The sequence below is a fragment of the Schistocerca cancellata genome, chromosome 1 (assembly GCF_023864275.1).
Source record: "Schistocerca cancellata isolate TAMUIC-IGC-003103 chromosome 1, iqSchCanc2.1, whole genome shotgun sequence".
Taxonomy (NCBI): Eukaryota; Metazoa; Arthropoda; class Insecta; order Orthoptera; family Acrididae; genus Schistocerca; species Schistocerca cancellata.
The window spans coordinates 348886315-348901971 of NC_064626.1; the positions used below are offsets into that span (position 1 = coordinate 348886315).

The 15657-nt window shown below is 39.8% G+C and overlaps 1 protein-coding gene across 4 annotated transcripts in view; it reads right to left on the reverse strand.

Moving 5' to 3' along the window:
- LOC126173769 (probable E3 ubiquitin-protein ligase MGRN1) overlaps nucleotides 1–12044 on the reverse strand; it is a 190727-nt gene extending 178683 nt beyond the window's left edge. For all 4 annotated transcript variants that reach the window (XM_049920982.1, XM_049920985.1, XM_049920983.1 and 1 more), the window contains exons 1-3: nucleotides 11841–12044; nucleotides 3229–3347; nucleotides 2745–2986 (exon numbers count right to left, since the gene is read on the reverse strand). In XM_049920982.1, coding sequence (XP_049776939.1) covers nucleotides 2745–2986; nucleotides 3229–3347; nucleotides 11841–11928 — 449 coding nt within the window. In that variant the 5' untranslated portion in view covers nucleotides 11929–12044. The remainder of the gene's footprint in view (nucleotides 1–2744; nucleotides 2987–3228; nucleotides 3348–11840) is intronic.
- Between the last annotated feature and the right edge of the window lie 3613 nt (nucleotides 12045–15657).

Sequence of the window (15657 nt, forward strand, 5' to 3'; positions counted from 1 at the left end):
TTAGAAATGCTTTGCTATACTCATTTGGCATGGACTGGTTCCAGAAATGACCTCCCCTTTGGTAACCCTAAATTCAAGCATACAGTATTAAGGGCCTTAAAATTGTAACACTGATATTCACAATTTTTTTGAAATATGTTAAGAAAAAAATAATAAAAATTAGATATTTCCAAAATCCTGTTATCATTTATGGAAGCTCTGTACACTTCTGGGCTCTATGTGACTAATAGTCATCGCCATCTATTCTAAATATTCAAATGTGGTAAGCACAATGCCCTCCACAACAAAAGCCACAATATATACCCTAGTCCAGATTATAGCCATCAAAGGGCTTCCCTAAATACAATATCAGACAATAGGCCCTCATTCATGGCAAAAGCTTTCACATAATTCTGCACGTCAAATGATATAAAACACCTTCATAGAACACCATTTCACCCATTCTCCAATGGTGCTGCGCAGTGGATAGTGGAATGTTTGTACAGCAAACTTTGAATGCAGTGGGAGCCACCATTGCAACAGTCACACTCACACTGTTCCTGAACACCTACAGGACCACCCCTATCAAGGATTATAGCTTGATGGAGCTCTTCCACGGGAGACAACTGCAAATGCTAATTCATCTCCTGGCCCCACAGCTCCAGGCAAGCCCAATTCGGCACTTGGACCAATACCACTAGAAACAGCAGTCAGGCACATTTGTACAGAGCAAAGGACATAGGGGCACCAGCAATGGTGATATATACTCACAAGCAGCTCTTCACGTTGAGTCGACACACCAAAGGGTTTGGAGCACCATGTACAAACCGTGTCTGTGACTACAACTGCAGCAGCACCAGTGGTACACCCTGAAGTAGAAAGCCTATCACTGCCAGTCCCACAAACTCCCAGATACAACCTACACCCAAGGAAACCAGAGGCAGTTTCATTGGACATAGACACAGAGGTTTCTGTGTTCTCATAAGCTACAGCCGATGATGCCCACATTGTTGTGTCCCAGCACGATGCCACGTGTTTCCAGTCTCTAACACCAGCCGCTGGGAGTAAGTGCTGGAACACCAACCCAGCAAGTAGGTTTATGTGCCAAGGCACCAAGTACACACCAGTTCACCTTCCAAAAGATCATCCAGGATGTTCTGGCCTTACATGTTCATTTCAAGGGGGAGGGATCTAATATGCTAACCCGAGACTTTCAAACCTCACTAGGCAGCATGTAATTGAACCTAGGGTGCTTAGTGGAGATGTTACATCTGTGAGCGCTAGCATACGCAGCTGAAGTGTCACACGCCATTCTGCCAGCCACCTGGAGCTCGAGGCTGCCTTAGAAGTTCCATTGTGCAGCACATAAGGAACTCAGTGGTATACTCGCTTTGCTACTGCCTCACTGTCACAATGCACCATTGGTTGTTGGTCTCATTTTTCACTATGTATCATGTTGTCTCTCTCTCTCTCTCTCTTTCTCTAGATTACTTGTTAGAGTTTTTTTATCTGCAGTGCCATCTCCAATTGTCCTTTTCCTCATTGTTTGTCTTCTCTGTATCCACTCGGTGATCCAATGTTGATGGCTCCAGATCAATTGATCTGGCCTCATCAGATTTCTTTAGTCATTCTCGACATTTGGACCAATTTCAATTTCTGATACTGTCAGTCATAGGTTTATAATGAACATTTATTTGGGAAAAAAATATATATACATACCAACATGTCAAACAATATTTACAAGGAACTACATAGTAATTCTTTTTTTTTTTTTATCTTGGTTGCTATTTAACTGCCACGGGAAAAAATAACTGAATTTTTCTCCCTCAACAAGAGACTCTTCTTCATTGATGAAACAATGTTCATTAAGAAAAGCTTTTTTTACCCAGGTCTCATCAACACCAGAGCACAAATCAAATGTGCACTGTAAAGAGAAATGCAACAGCCTTCACCCTCTGCTGTAGAAGATACAGCTCTTGCAGCTATTGGCTCTAAGCTGTGATCTCGTCCCAGCAACAATGTAATCATGTGCACAGACACCAAAACAGACCATTTTAAAAATCTCCTCATTTTGTTATCAATATCCCAGCAACAACTTGGGCACCTCTGTGGCACCGTGATCACTTCCCGACTATCACCACTCATGCTGATTCAACTTTTCTGGAGGAGGGAGGCATGGGGCAGCATGTGATAAAAGCCACCAGCAATATAAAAGAGTACACCTCATCTCAACAAGGCACGTCTGGTGCTGTGTAGGGGTTGCCTTCATTCTGCAGCTGATACCAAAGCAGCCACATTTTGTCCCTAGTATGTGATCACTCACGTGATCACCTGAAATAGTAAAAAGGCCAACCAAATGTTGTTTGTGTGCTAGTTTAATTCATCAGTCATTCACTATGGTGTTCTACTGACCATCTGTTTGTATGCCAATTTATGGTATAACCTGATGCTGATAGTGCTTTTCACTTCTTACAATGTGTGTTCAATGCTATTGTTGAATATTGTTTGTTTTCTTTCACATCTTCACCTTATTGTTTCTTGACAACAACTTATGTTGACCAATAAACAATGTTGATATGACAGTACAGTGATAAAATAAATTTTATGCACATTTAGATCTAGCTGTTTTGTTAGGTTTTTTTTTTTCATTACGGAATGCTGGTACAGAAAAATATGAGTATGTATTACAAAATTCTGTTGGCATGTGCCATACATAAATGTTATGGGTAACTAATTAAGAAAGACAAAATACTCAAAGTACTCACACTATGCCATTTGGTGTTACTTCTTCTGTACAGAAGTAGTAGACAGTTATGGCACACCTTGTATCACAATCAAAAGTAAATTCTATGTTGAAAAGGGATGATTTTGCTGCTTCAATATCTACATCCCCACATTTACCAATACTTTCTGGAGAACGTACAAATCGAAGAGATTCTTTGCGGATGTTCACCAAGCACTTCAGAGTTTTTGTTGGTTCATTGGCTTGTGGAGGTGGATATGGAAACTACAAAGCAAATATTTCTGTTAATGGGCAATATACTACAGTGCAATTAATACAACAACACATATGATGTTGCCCAAACAAGAATAGAACAAGTGTTGTTATCAATACTATTAAAAACAATTTTTTCACGCTATTTTAGCAAATACATCATTTATTTCATTTTATTTCTTTCTTATAAGCACTCATGCAAAAAGTAATAGTTGACAAAAGTATGAGATTGCCAAACACAGTGGCCTACTTACAGGTGTTGGTTTGCTGCCAAGGAAATTCAAATCTGCATTTTCTCCAAACAGATAAGCTTCTGGCTGAGGAGTGTCAAATCTTTCTCCACCCATTATGAAGTGACTGCCAAAATAATTACCTACAAAACATTGCTCATTAGAAACAACTAATTCTGAAAACAATATATGAAGTCAACTATCCAGTGAGAATAAACACATTACATACAAACAATCTGTTAGGTGGGAAAGGTTAGGGCAAGAACAAACTACAGGATTGTTTACGAATTTACTGTGATGTCTCCTTAAACATTTTAGGGTAATAACGGAGAAGTAACATTAAGGCATGTAACATGAGTAGCCTCTTATTCTCAATCAGCTCATTTGTTTGATTTTATTTCCTTTTTATAAGCACTCACACAAAAAGTCTTGTCTGATGATCACAGAGAATTACGGCATTTTTCTGTTAGTAACTGTAACAGTTTGTGATATTGTTAAAATGACTGCTGATGTGTCAATGCCCACTGTAGTATACGTGCAATGATAAATTCATACTTCGCTTTCCAGCAGAAACACAGTTACAAGTATGTGCAAGGAAAGTGCACTTGTTCTTGTACACTAAACGACGAAGTTCCATACATAATGTCTGTTGTGTCTACCTGACTCTCATCAGCCATAACCTTCTGGGTATTCAGAGTGAAATGGGCTAGTTACGTTTCACATAGATATTGCAATATATGTTAGTTTTGGCAGAGTAAGGAAGGAAAGTGTGTCAGAGTTTACGGCCCATCAATTTTAAGGTATACAAATGGAACACTTCCTTAGATGGACAAAGATAGTAAAGCAGTCTTGCCAAAGGAACTATGCCAGCTTTCACCTTCACTGATTTACAAAAATCATGGAAATCTTAACCAGAAATGCAAACAGATACTTATCCCAAACACAAGTTCAATGCTTTATACGTAGAAGCCTCTACCTACAATGTAATAGCTTCATGACTGACACAAATTAGTGGTAGGCAATAGTGTTGCTAGTACACAGCATGCCACATGTTCATGCAATCGATATAAATCATCTTGTGTCATGCTTTTCCCCTCTACCTTGTATAACTCAACTCAATTATAAAGTCTCGGCATGTAAGAACAAAACAAACATGTAGAAACGGAAAAAGAGCTATGTTTCACTGATTTCTGGCTTCTATCACCCACTGGAATGTCCATTCACAAAGCTACTTTAACTGAAGTACACAAACTCACATGGCAGTTTCAGGAGAAAAGTTGTTTAGCTTACCGAAATCTCATGTCTAACAATGAACATACTCCACAATTCTAGCATGAACTGACACTTATATCACTGCTTGAACAGTGCAGAGAAAACAAGTTCTAGAAGTGTAGCCATCTCCATTGCACATTTTCTATAAAGTTAAACACAAATAAGTGCTTGAGAGGGATGCCTTGTTTTTGTCTTAACTTTTTTTCTTTTTAATACGGTTATTTCTATGACTTTCATATTTATTAGTCTGCCACCTGGATTACAAAAGCTATGTCAAGCTTCAGAGCAATGGAGTCATTTGGTAACAACATGGGACTTGCATAAAAAGCGGCAAAGACAAAGAAAAATACTTTGCAAATGTACACCACATTGGTGACAGCGTTTCAAAGCTTCTGTACAAAGGAGACATCAAGACACTGAAGCGTAATAATAACATAACCAGAAATCTGCTATGCTCGATTAAAGCTTTTTCTGATAAACTGATAGCTAATGGCAGAGTAAGACAACGCACGGCTCAACAACAATAACAAGGAGTCACTTGAAGCTTTCAAAATTGATAGTCAGCTTTGGCCCATGACAACGATACTGTTGCCAATGACATCATATATGGACAGTATTTGTAAGTTTCTACGTGAGAAGAAGGTGGTTCGACACAGGTGCATGGCTTGAAGTGGTGCTTTCATGTTAAATTTTGATGTCAGTGAAGTTATTCAGGATGGCTACTCAAACCTGAAGCAGGGGGGGGGGGGGGGGGTGAGGGCGAGAGAGAGAGAGAGAGAGAGAGAGAGAGAGAGAGAGAGAGAGAGAGAGAAAATATCCCTAAGAAAACCACTTGAGAGTAGGAAGCTTGTGTCAAGAAGATCCTGATTAATTAATGGTGAGCTGGGAGGGGGGAAATATGGAAGCGTCCGATCCCGCCCGTCTGCTTTGACCCAAGACGTCACAAATATAGCGGAAACAAAAACAAACACACACACTTTCCACAAGAAGCCTAATGACACTAACGGGACAAGCGTGGGAAATGGGGTGTTTTGGGTGGGGGGGGGCAAACTAAATATAAACAAATTTAGACGCCTTGCATAGCTACAACGTGTAAGTGAAGACAGCCATGCATGAATACCCACCCACCTCCCCAGGGGTCGTAACCCCTGCAACCCATAGAAGATAAAGATGCTTCAGTAGTTGATGAGTGTTTTTTGTCTTTTTTTTTTTAAAAAAAATCTCACGAGATAGAACGAACAGATCAGAAAGATAAATATAATAAACTAAAACAGAAATGAGGAAACAGATAATTAAAATAAGTAATAAGCGTTTTTAAATTTAAAAAAAAATCTCACGAGATAGAACGAACAGATCAGAAAAGTAAATAAAATAAGATAAAACAGAACTAGAGACAGCCACACTCAAACCAAACTCCGCGCCGTCATGACATCACACACGACAACACCCTTACGTCACGGGTCAAAGCCGACGCGTTGGATCGGACGCTTCTGTCGACCCGGGAGGGGGTGGGAATCATACCACAATGATGACCTTTCTTTCCTCTCAGCTGAGCTACATACCAGCCACAAGCAGTAGTTTGACTGCAGTTTTTAAACACTGATAATTTATGTGGAATAATGTTCATATAATTAACACACTTCAAGATAATAAATATATTTACAACTGATGATTTATAAAACTCAATCAAATCCAATTTCAATGCTAGATTAAAAATGCAGAATTCCCTGTGATTTTATCAAATTCATGAAATTCCCTAACATTTCCATGATTTTTCCAGATAAAATCTAATTCTCTGAGGATTCCAAGTTTTTCAGAAGAACCACAACCCTGTTGTTATTTGTAAAACATTATTGTGAGTGCTGGTTGTGTGGTGGATCCAGCAGTGAAATTTAACAGCCATATGTTGATGAGGGAGAAGGAAGGAAGGAAGGGTGATTAGAGTTTAATGTCCCATCAAGAATGCAATCATTTGAGAAGGAGCACAAGCTCAGATTACAAAAGGATGGGAAATGAAATTGCCAGTGCCTTTCTCAAAGGAACCATCCCAGCATCTTCCTGGAGCAATTTAGGGAAATCAGGAAAAACCTAAAACTGGATGGCCAGACGGGATTTGAACCACTGTTCTCCCAAATTCAAGTCACTTGCTAAACACCACTCCACCTTGTTTGATATAGAGCAGATGTGTGATATGCGTAGCATCATAGCTTCCCTTCAGAAGTATGCTGTACTTGTGGGATGTGCTAAATGTCAAAAATGTAGAGATCCTATGGAAATTACTATAGTAGGTCCTTTCTGTACCAGTGACAGTTTTATATGGCACTATCAGAGGGACAAACCATGGTGATTGATGGTAAGCAGGGAACCGGATTGCATAAATCTAGGAAGGTAACCCCCATTATTGTCAATCTGACTTATTATTTTTGTTTCTTCTCATCTGTGTAGTTTTGAGTCCACTACAAAGGAAGTGACTGATCATTCAGTTATTTATTGGTTGGAAAGTTACGAAGTAGGAAGTTTTATGTTTTTTACATATTTTCTGGTTATTGCATTTTACTGGAGAAGAAGGTTTTCAGTTTCTTTTCTTTTTTTTTTCTTTTCTTTTCTTTTTTTTTTTTTTTTTTTTTTTTTTTTTTTTTTTTTTTTTTTTTTTTTTTTTTGGGGGGGGGGGGGGGGGGGGAATAAGTACAAATGCTTGTTTCGGAGGAAGTACTGACGGAATATTTGGTTTATTTGTGAATACTGTTTTTTCATGGATGGTAGGTATGTAATTTGATTTTAATAGACTTTTTTATTAATTTGATTATTTTTTAGGCTGAGGAGATATATTTATCAAGTGTGTGTCTGTCCGAAACTCCTAAATGCTCCTGGGTGTCCCATTAGTTATCTATATCAAATATATTTTTAATGAGAAAATTGTCACTGTCGTCGTTTATTTCTCCCTTACTCCCTCCTGAGTACCTCTATATTCTGTGTTGACTGGGCTCCATACCCAGTGAGCATGATAAATTTGAGATATCAACAACAACTTATTGCAGCGGATTTTGTGTAGCAAGGTGGCTGTTCAAGGACTCATGTCAACCGATGGATTCTGTAATGGGCAAGGATCTGTTATCTTCTTGATTCAACTACAATGAAGTCAAAGTATTTACATTGTACTTTTGAATATCTTCATAAACTAACAAATTCATTTAACTTTGAACATAATGCAACACTACAGTGTTTCAATTCGTTAATACCTTCAGAATAATTTTAAGGATTAGCCCACTGTGAAAACGAATGTGTCATATTAATTTACCACTGTATAAATAAGGAAAGTGTGGAGAAGGCAAATAACAACTTCATAAATCAAAATACTCAGGATTTTATTGGTCATGGTTTTAGGAATCCTGTTTCAAATTAGTTTATTAAGTGTAGTTTAGAATAAAACAGTTATGAAAATATGCCGACGGAAATAGTGCGCAACGTGCCAGTTCCTCTGGTGGAACTCTAATAAAACAATGATTTCTTTTGTCTTGAAAAGACAATCTACTTGAGGAAAGGATATGATGGTGGCATACCAGAGCAACTCCTTTCTTTTGCAGAAAAATTCACCTAGCTGAAAACAAATCACTGAATTGAAGCCAAAGTGCAAGTAACAAACTTCACGTGACAAACTCTACAAGAATTCAAATTTAAAGTCACCATACTGGGAAAGATCATACAGTAAAGCTGCATGCCCTCGGGAAAAATTACGGCCGTAGTTTCCCCTTGCTTTCAGCCGTTCGCAGTACCAGCACAGCAAGGCCGTTTTGGTTATTGTTACAAGGCCAGATCAGTCAATCATCCAGACTGTTGCCCTTGCAACTACTGAAAAGGCTGCTGCCCCTCTTCAGGAACCACACGTTTGTCTGGCCTCTCAACAGATACCCCTCCGTTGTGGTTGTACCTACGGTACGGCTATCTGTATCGCTGAGGCACGCAAGCCTCCCCACCAACGGCAAGGTCCATGGTTCATGGGGGGGTATGATTAAATGATGATGGCGTCCTCTTGGGTAAAATATTCCGGAGGTAAAATAGTTCCCCATTCGGATCTCCGGGTGGGGACTACTCAAGAGGATGTCATTATCAGGAGAAAGAAAACTGGCGTTCTACGGATCGGAGCGTGGAATGTCAGATCCCTTAATCGGGCAGGTAGGTTAGAAAATTTAAAAAGGGAAATGGATAGGTTAAAGTTAGATATAGTGGTAATTAGTGAAGTTCGGTGGCAGGAGGAACAAGACTTCTGGTCAGGTGACTACAGGGTTATAAACACAAAGTCAAATAGGGGTAATGCAGGAGTAGGTTTAATAATGAATAGGAAAATAGGAATGCGGGTAAGCTACTACAAACAGCATAGTGAACGCATTATTGTGGCCAAGGTATATACGAAGCCCACACCTACTACAGTAGTACAAGTTTATATGCCAACTAGCTCTGCAGATGACGAAGAAATTGAAGAAATGTATGATGAAATAAAAGAAATTATTCAGATAGTGAAGGGAGACGAAAATTTAATAGTCATGGGTGACTGGAATTCGAGTGTAGGAAAAGGGAGAGAAGGAAACATAGTAGGTGAATATGGATTGGGGCTAAGAAATGAAAGAGGAAGCCGCCTGGTAGAATTTTGCACAGAACACAACTTAATCATAGCTAACATTTGGTTTAAGAATCATTATAGAAGGTTGTATACATGGAAGAACCCTGGAGATACTAAAAGGTATCAGATAGATTATATAATGGTAAGACAAAGATTCAGGAACCAGGTTTTAAATTGTAAGACATTTCCAGGGGCAGATGTGGACTCTGACCACAATCTATTGGTGATGACCTATAGATTAAAACTGAAGAAACTGCAAAAAGGTGGGAATTTAAGGAGATGGGACCTGGATAAACTGAAAGAACGAGAGGTTGTACAGAGTTTCAGCGAGAGCATAAGGGAACAATTCACAGGAATGGGGGAAAGAAATACAGTAGAAGAAGAATGGGTAACTCTGAGGGATGAAGTAGTGAAGGCAGCAGAGGATCAAGTAGGTAAAAAGACAAGGGCTAGTAGAAATCCTTGGGTAACAGAAGAAATGTTGAATTTAATTGATGAAAGGAGAAAATATAAAAATGCAGTAAATGAAGCAGGCAAAAAGGAATACAAACGTTTCAAAAATGAGATCGACAGGAAGTGCAAAATGGCTAAGCAGGCATGGCTAGAGGACAAATGTAAGGATGTAGAGGCTTATCTCACTAGGGGTAAGATAGATACTGCCTACAGGAAAATTAAAGAGACCTTTGGAGAAAAGAGAGACACTTGTATGAATATCAAGAGCTCAGATGGAAACCCAGTTCTAAGCAAAGAAGGGAAAGCAGAAAGGTGGAAGGAGTATATAGAGGGTCTATACAAGGGTGATGTACTTGAGGACAATATTATGGAAATGGAAGAGGATGTACATGAAGATGAAATGGGAGATACGATACTGCGTGAAGAGTTTGACAGAGCACTGAAAGACCTGAGTCGAAACAAGGCCCCGGGAGTAGACAACATTCCATTAGAACTATTGACAGCCTTGGGAGAGCCATTCCTGACAAAACTCTACCATCTGGTGAGCAAGATGTATGAAACAGGCGAAATACCCTCAGACTTCAAGAAGAATATAATAATTCCAATCGCAAAGAAAGCAGGTGTTGACAGATGTGAAAATTACCGAACAATCAGTTTAATAAGCCACAGCTGCAAAATACTAACACGAATTCTTTGCAGATGAATGGAAAAACTAATAGAAGCCGACCTCGGGGAAGATCAGTTTGGATTCCGTAGAAATACTGGAACACGTGAGGCAATACTGACCTTACGACATATCTTAGAAGAAAGATTAAGGAAAGGCAAACCTACGTTTCTAGCATTTGTAGACTTAGAGAAAACTTTTGACAATGTTGACTGGAATACTCTCTTTCAAATTGTAAAGGTAGCAGGGGTAAAATATAGGGAGCGAAAGGCTATTTACAATTTGTACAGAAACCAGATGGCAGTTATAAGAGGCGAGGGACATGAAAGGGAAGCAGTGGTTGGGAAGGGAGTGAGACAGGGTTGTAGCCTCTCCCCGATGTTATTCAATCTGTATATTGAGAAAGCAGTAAAGGAAACAAAAGAAAAATTCGGAGTAGGTATTAAAATCCATGGAGAAGAAATAAAAACTTTGATGTTCGCCGATGACATTGTAATTCTGTCAGAGACAGCAAAGGACTTGGAAGAGCAGTTGAACGGAATGGATGGTGTCTTGAAGGGAGGATATAAGATGAACATCAACAAAAGCAAAACGAGGATAATGGAATGTAGTCGAATTAAGTCGGGTGATGCTGAGGATATTAGATTAGGAAATGAGACACTTAAAGTAGTAAAGGAGTTTTGCTATTTGGAGAGCAAAATAACTGATAATGGTCGAAGTAGAGAGGATATAAAATGTAGACTGGCAATGGCAAGGAAAGCGTTTCTGAAGAAGAAAAATTTGTTAACATCGAGTATGGATTTAAGTATCAGGAAGTCATTTCTGAAAGTATTTGTATGGAGTGTAGCCATGTATGGAAGTGAAACATGGACGGTAAATAGTTTGGACAAGAAGAGAATAAAAGCTTTCGAAATGTGGTGCTACAGAAGAATGCTGAAGATTAGATGGGTAGATCACATAACTAATGAGGAGGTATTGAATAGGATTGGGGAGAAGAGAAGTTTGTGGCACAACTTGACCAGAAGAAGGGATTGGTTGGTAGGACATGTTCTGAGGCATCAAGGGATCACCAATTTAGTATTGGAGGGCAGCGTGGAGGGTAAAAATCGTAGAGGGAGACCAAGAGATGAATACGCTAAGCAGATTCAGAAGGATGTAGGTTGCAGTAGGTACTGGGAGATGAAGAAGCTTGCACAGGATAGAGTAGCATGGAGAGCTGCATCAAACCAGTCTCTGGACTGAAGACCACAACAACAACAACTGGGAAAGATACATAAGGGAGTACATGGTACTGTCAACGATACGGCATCGAAAAGAATTACTTGAAACAGTGGAAAGTTGGAGATAACTGCAACGTGACTATACATCCAAATATAAGGCAATAAGTGCAACATTATTCGAAGTTTTCGGGAGTCTGGTAGTAATCATCAACGTAGTATATGCACATTCTGAATCTACAACGTAACACATGTCTACACAATAATTTGTCTACTTGCGATTCAAACCTTAACAGCTGGTTTTAACAATAACTCCTGCTACTGCACATGAACATGACAACAATTTAGCGCAAACAGATTATTTGTGGATGTTTCGTACACATTCACCACCATAAGTAATTTTTCACTTCACCTGATCTAGGTGGGTATTTATATGCGTGATTCGATACAATATCAACTTCCTCAACGCCTGCATGTTGTCTACTTGTAAATGCTCCCATCACGACTGTTGTAACTATATCCCTACAAACAATAAACACAAATTTTCAATGTGTGATACCACTGTGCACACCAAAACGTCAAATTATGTCAACAGTACATCAAAGTTAATACAATTTGTGGTTGTACCAAAGATCTTGTAACAAGCGATGCTTGCGCAGTATATTTTCTACCTGCGTGCAGTCTGGCTGTACGCCATTCTATTCGTTGCTCTGGATCTTTGGTTAGCAACGAAATAAATAACGCTGTTTTTCCGATCGCTCTCGAGAATAGTGAGAAAGGGTGATTCATTATTAACACTTCGACTCTAGTGTTGCCTGCAGTGAAAAACTTTTCGACGAGTGGTAACAACAAATTGTTGCATGCAGTTACGGCAGCCGCACTGTGCCGTCGTTTGTGCTTCGTGCGGCGGCTGGCACCGATTCCATCAGGTGTTTCATGGAACTGTTAGCAAGTTTTTTTAGTGTAATCTACTGGATATTTTACCTACAAATAGTTCGCAACAAGATTCAAAGCATCGTCGCTGGGAGATTTCTCTCAGCGGCTATTTTTAAAATGGAAACTAATGACGAAATCCCAGTCGATAGCGGCCAAGGGTCGGCTATCGCTTTGCATACGAGTCACAACATCGAAACTCTCATGTCGCACCCTCCTTCAACAGTGTTAATTACAAATAAGCATCAACTGGGTGCCATCGAAATGTGCTCACAAGATCACTGTCCTCAGAATGATCAGATGGAGATGGATCAACATTCACCAAGTTCAGCTGGCTTGTCGCAGTGTCTGACAAATAACACCCAGCGACAAAAGGCAAGACACCGATCACCATCACACCAACAGGCAGCAGCTCCTGACACAATGTTCCACCGACCGCTGTGGCCGAGCAATTCTAGGCGATTCAGTCCGGAACCGCGCTACTGATATGGTCGCAGGTTCGAATCCTGCCTCGGGCATGGATGTGTGTGATATCCTTAGGTTAGTTAGGTTTAAGTAGTTCTGAGTTGGGGGACTGATGACGTCAGATGCTAAGTCCCATAATGTTCAGAGCCCTTTGACCCATTTGAGCAAATGGCCCGAAGAAGCCAAAGGCAAGTGAAAAGCGCAGTAGTAATGTTGAAGAGGACGTAGATATTGTAGATGTTGATAATGTTGCATGCACTGTGGATGTTCTAGGGGTAGACAGTAACTTAAGTTTAAATATAGGGGACAGGAATTGCAATGAGCAGCCTGCTTCCCAAAAGTATGTTAGACGTGAAAATTTGGACAATTCGGTGACCACAATCGTACCTCTTACAGAAACAACACGTTTCCTAGTAACAAAAAATATGCTAGCAAAGATAATACATATCAATCAACAGGCATGGTTCCCACGTCGTATTTGTAGAGGGAGAAAATGGTAATGTAGGAAAGTTACATCCAATGACATATTTAATATCTCAGCTATTGGTAGAAACAGGTATAAAATTGAAACCAAAACAGGGCAGGTTGCGGTTGCTTGATGTTTTTCGGCTGAAGAATATGGAGGCTTATATTCCAAATTTCCTGACAAAGAGAAGGGGAGTTATCTGTGATGTTCATATTGCATTGTCCCACCAAGACATCCTTGTAGAAATAAAGTCGAAATTTTTAGTAATCGACATATGAAGGTTCACAAAGAAAGTAACAGAAAATGGAGAGTTGAAAGTACTTCCCACACAGAAATGTGTTGTGACATTTAAATCTCAACGACTTCCCTAGTATGTATATTTGTGCAGTATGTGATGCCCTTTTGTGCCATGTGTCCAGTCAGTTTTTCAATGTCACAATTGCCTTAGATATTTCCATTTAAGTTTGCAATGTCGTAGTAGTGCCCGCTGTGCCAAATGCACGGGAGCCCATGAGACCTCACACTGCTCACATGTCAGAGAGCCCAGGTGTTTGCATTGCAACGGAAACTACCTCGATATGGATCACCGTTGCCCAATATATCAGCAGCACATGGAAGCAAAGCGCAGCAAAGCCTATGGCGCTTCTTACGCAATTGCTGTCTTGTCTTTGCGACCATCACTTGGGCAGACTACTGCTGGTGTTTCTACAACACGAGAGCTCTCTCCTAGTGACTGGCCTAAAATATGTGAGAAATAAAAAGGTTTGAACATGACGGACAAAGGGCTACAACAGGGACCTAAGCATGCAGTTATATCGGTTCCAGCTCCCAGGTCTTACAAAAATAAACCATTTACTCGCAGTCCATACAAACAGGGCTATTCTGATATGTTATACGAATTTCAGGATCCTCAGAACTCAATACAAAACAATCCATATCCTCCCACTCCTCTGGCAACATCTTATACTGGTCGAGAAACTACTATTAACAGCCTTTGTGCTTTAATTATGCACAGTTTTCTTTCTCTTAAAAGTGAAACAGACGTGGTAACGACACAGGCTCTTATATATCATGCTGTTGAAGACTTGTGAAAATCTGACAATGGCTTTTAAAATACTCTATTGGAATGCACGGTCAGCAATCTAGAACAGAGAAAGTCTTTATCGGGAGCTTAGCAGCGACCACATACTGGTAGCATGTATTTGCGAAACTTGGTTTCAGCCAACCCAACGAATACAATTCAAATGATATGCTGTTCTCAGAAACGACAGAGACGATGGAAAAGGAGGAGGAGTAGCCATTTTGATTCTAGAGACGGTTAAGTTCAAAAAAATTGGACATCACTATTAGGACAACAGAATGATAGGTAGTTGCTGCTGTGATTTACACTCCTAACGGCACATTCGGAATCCTCACCATTAAAAAAAAAAACCACCTAAGTGTAAAATTCAAGATCTTTCACGGGATCAGATTGTAACCCAGCTTCAAACCCCATTTCTCCTTTGTGCAGACTTCAACGCACACCTCTCACTATGGGGTTGTGTAATAGATGACGCGGATGGCAGACAGTTAGTTACACTTTTTGAAAAGTTCAATTTGATTCTTCTAAAAGATGTTTCTCCTAGTATGACCGTCGACCGTCGATTTGACGTTGTGCTCTGTTGACTTAAACCATGTATCAGAGTGGATGGTCAAACGAGACCCTCTTGGCTCAGATCATTTCCCTCTGGAAATCACAATAGACTTACCTATAAATACAGTAGAAATTATCTACCGAAACAGCAGGTGGAAAATAAAGGATACTGACTGGCCAAAGTATATTGCAAAGTCCAGGTGAAGTTTCAATCTTTTAACAATTTTTAGCTCCGAAAGAAGCCTATCAACAGCTAATTTCAATTATTGAAGACGCTGCAACAATTTCCATTCCAAGAAAAAAGTAAGTCATCGTTTTGAAGTAACTGCCCCCTGACTGGTGTACACCAGAGTGCTCTAGAGCCATAGCACAGCGCAAACTTGCGTACAGTATCTTCTGTAAACAACAAAATTTGGAAAACTTCATTGCATATTGGAAAATAGCAGCGAAAGTTAGAAGGTGGTTAAAAGACTAAAAAGAATACTAGCTGGCAAAATTTCTGTGAATCTTTAAATAACAATGTTAGTCTCACTGATGTTTGGGAGAAATTAAGATTTTTCAAAAACAAAAACTCCACTATGTGTCAGCCGTTAAGTGACGCATGGCTTGAAGACTTTGTGAATTTAATCTCACCAGCTTTTGCAGCCGAGCAGCCATATTGCCCCCCGGAGCAACGGGATTACAATCATCTGCTCGTGGTACCGCTTTCGTATGAAGAACCGATGAATGGCA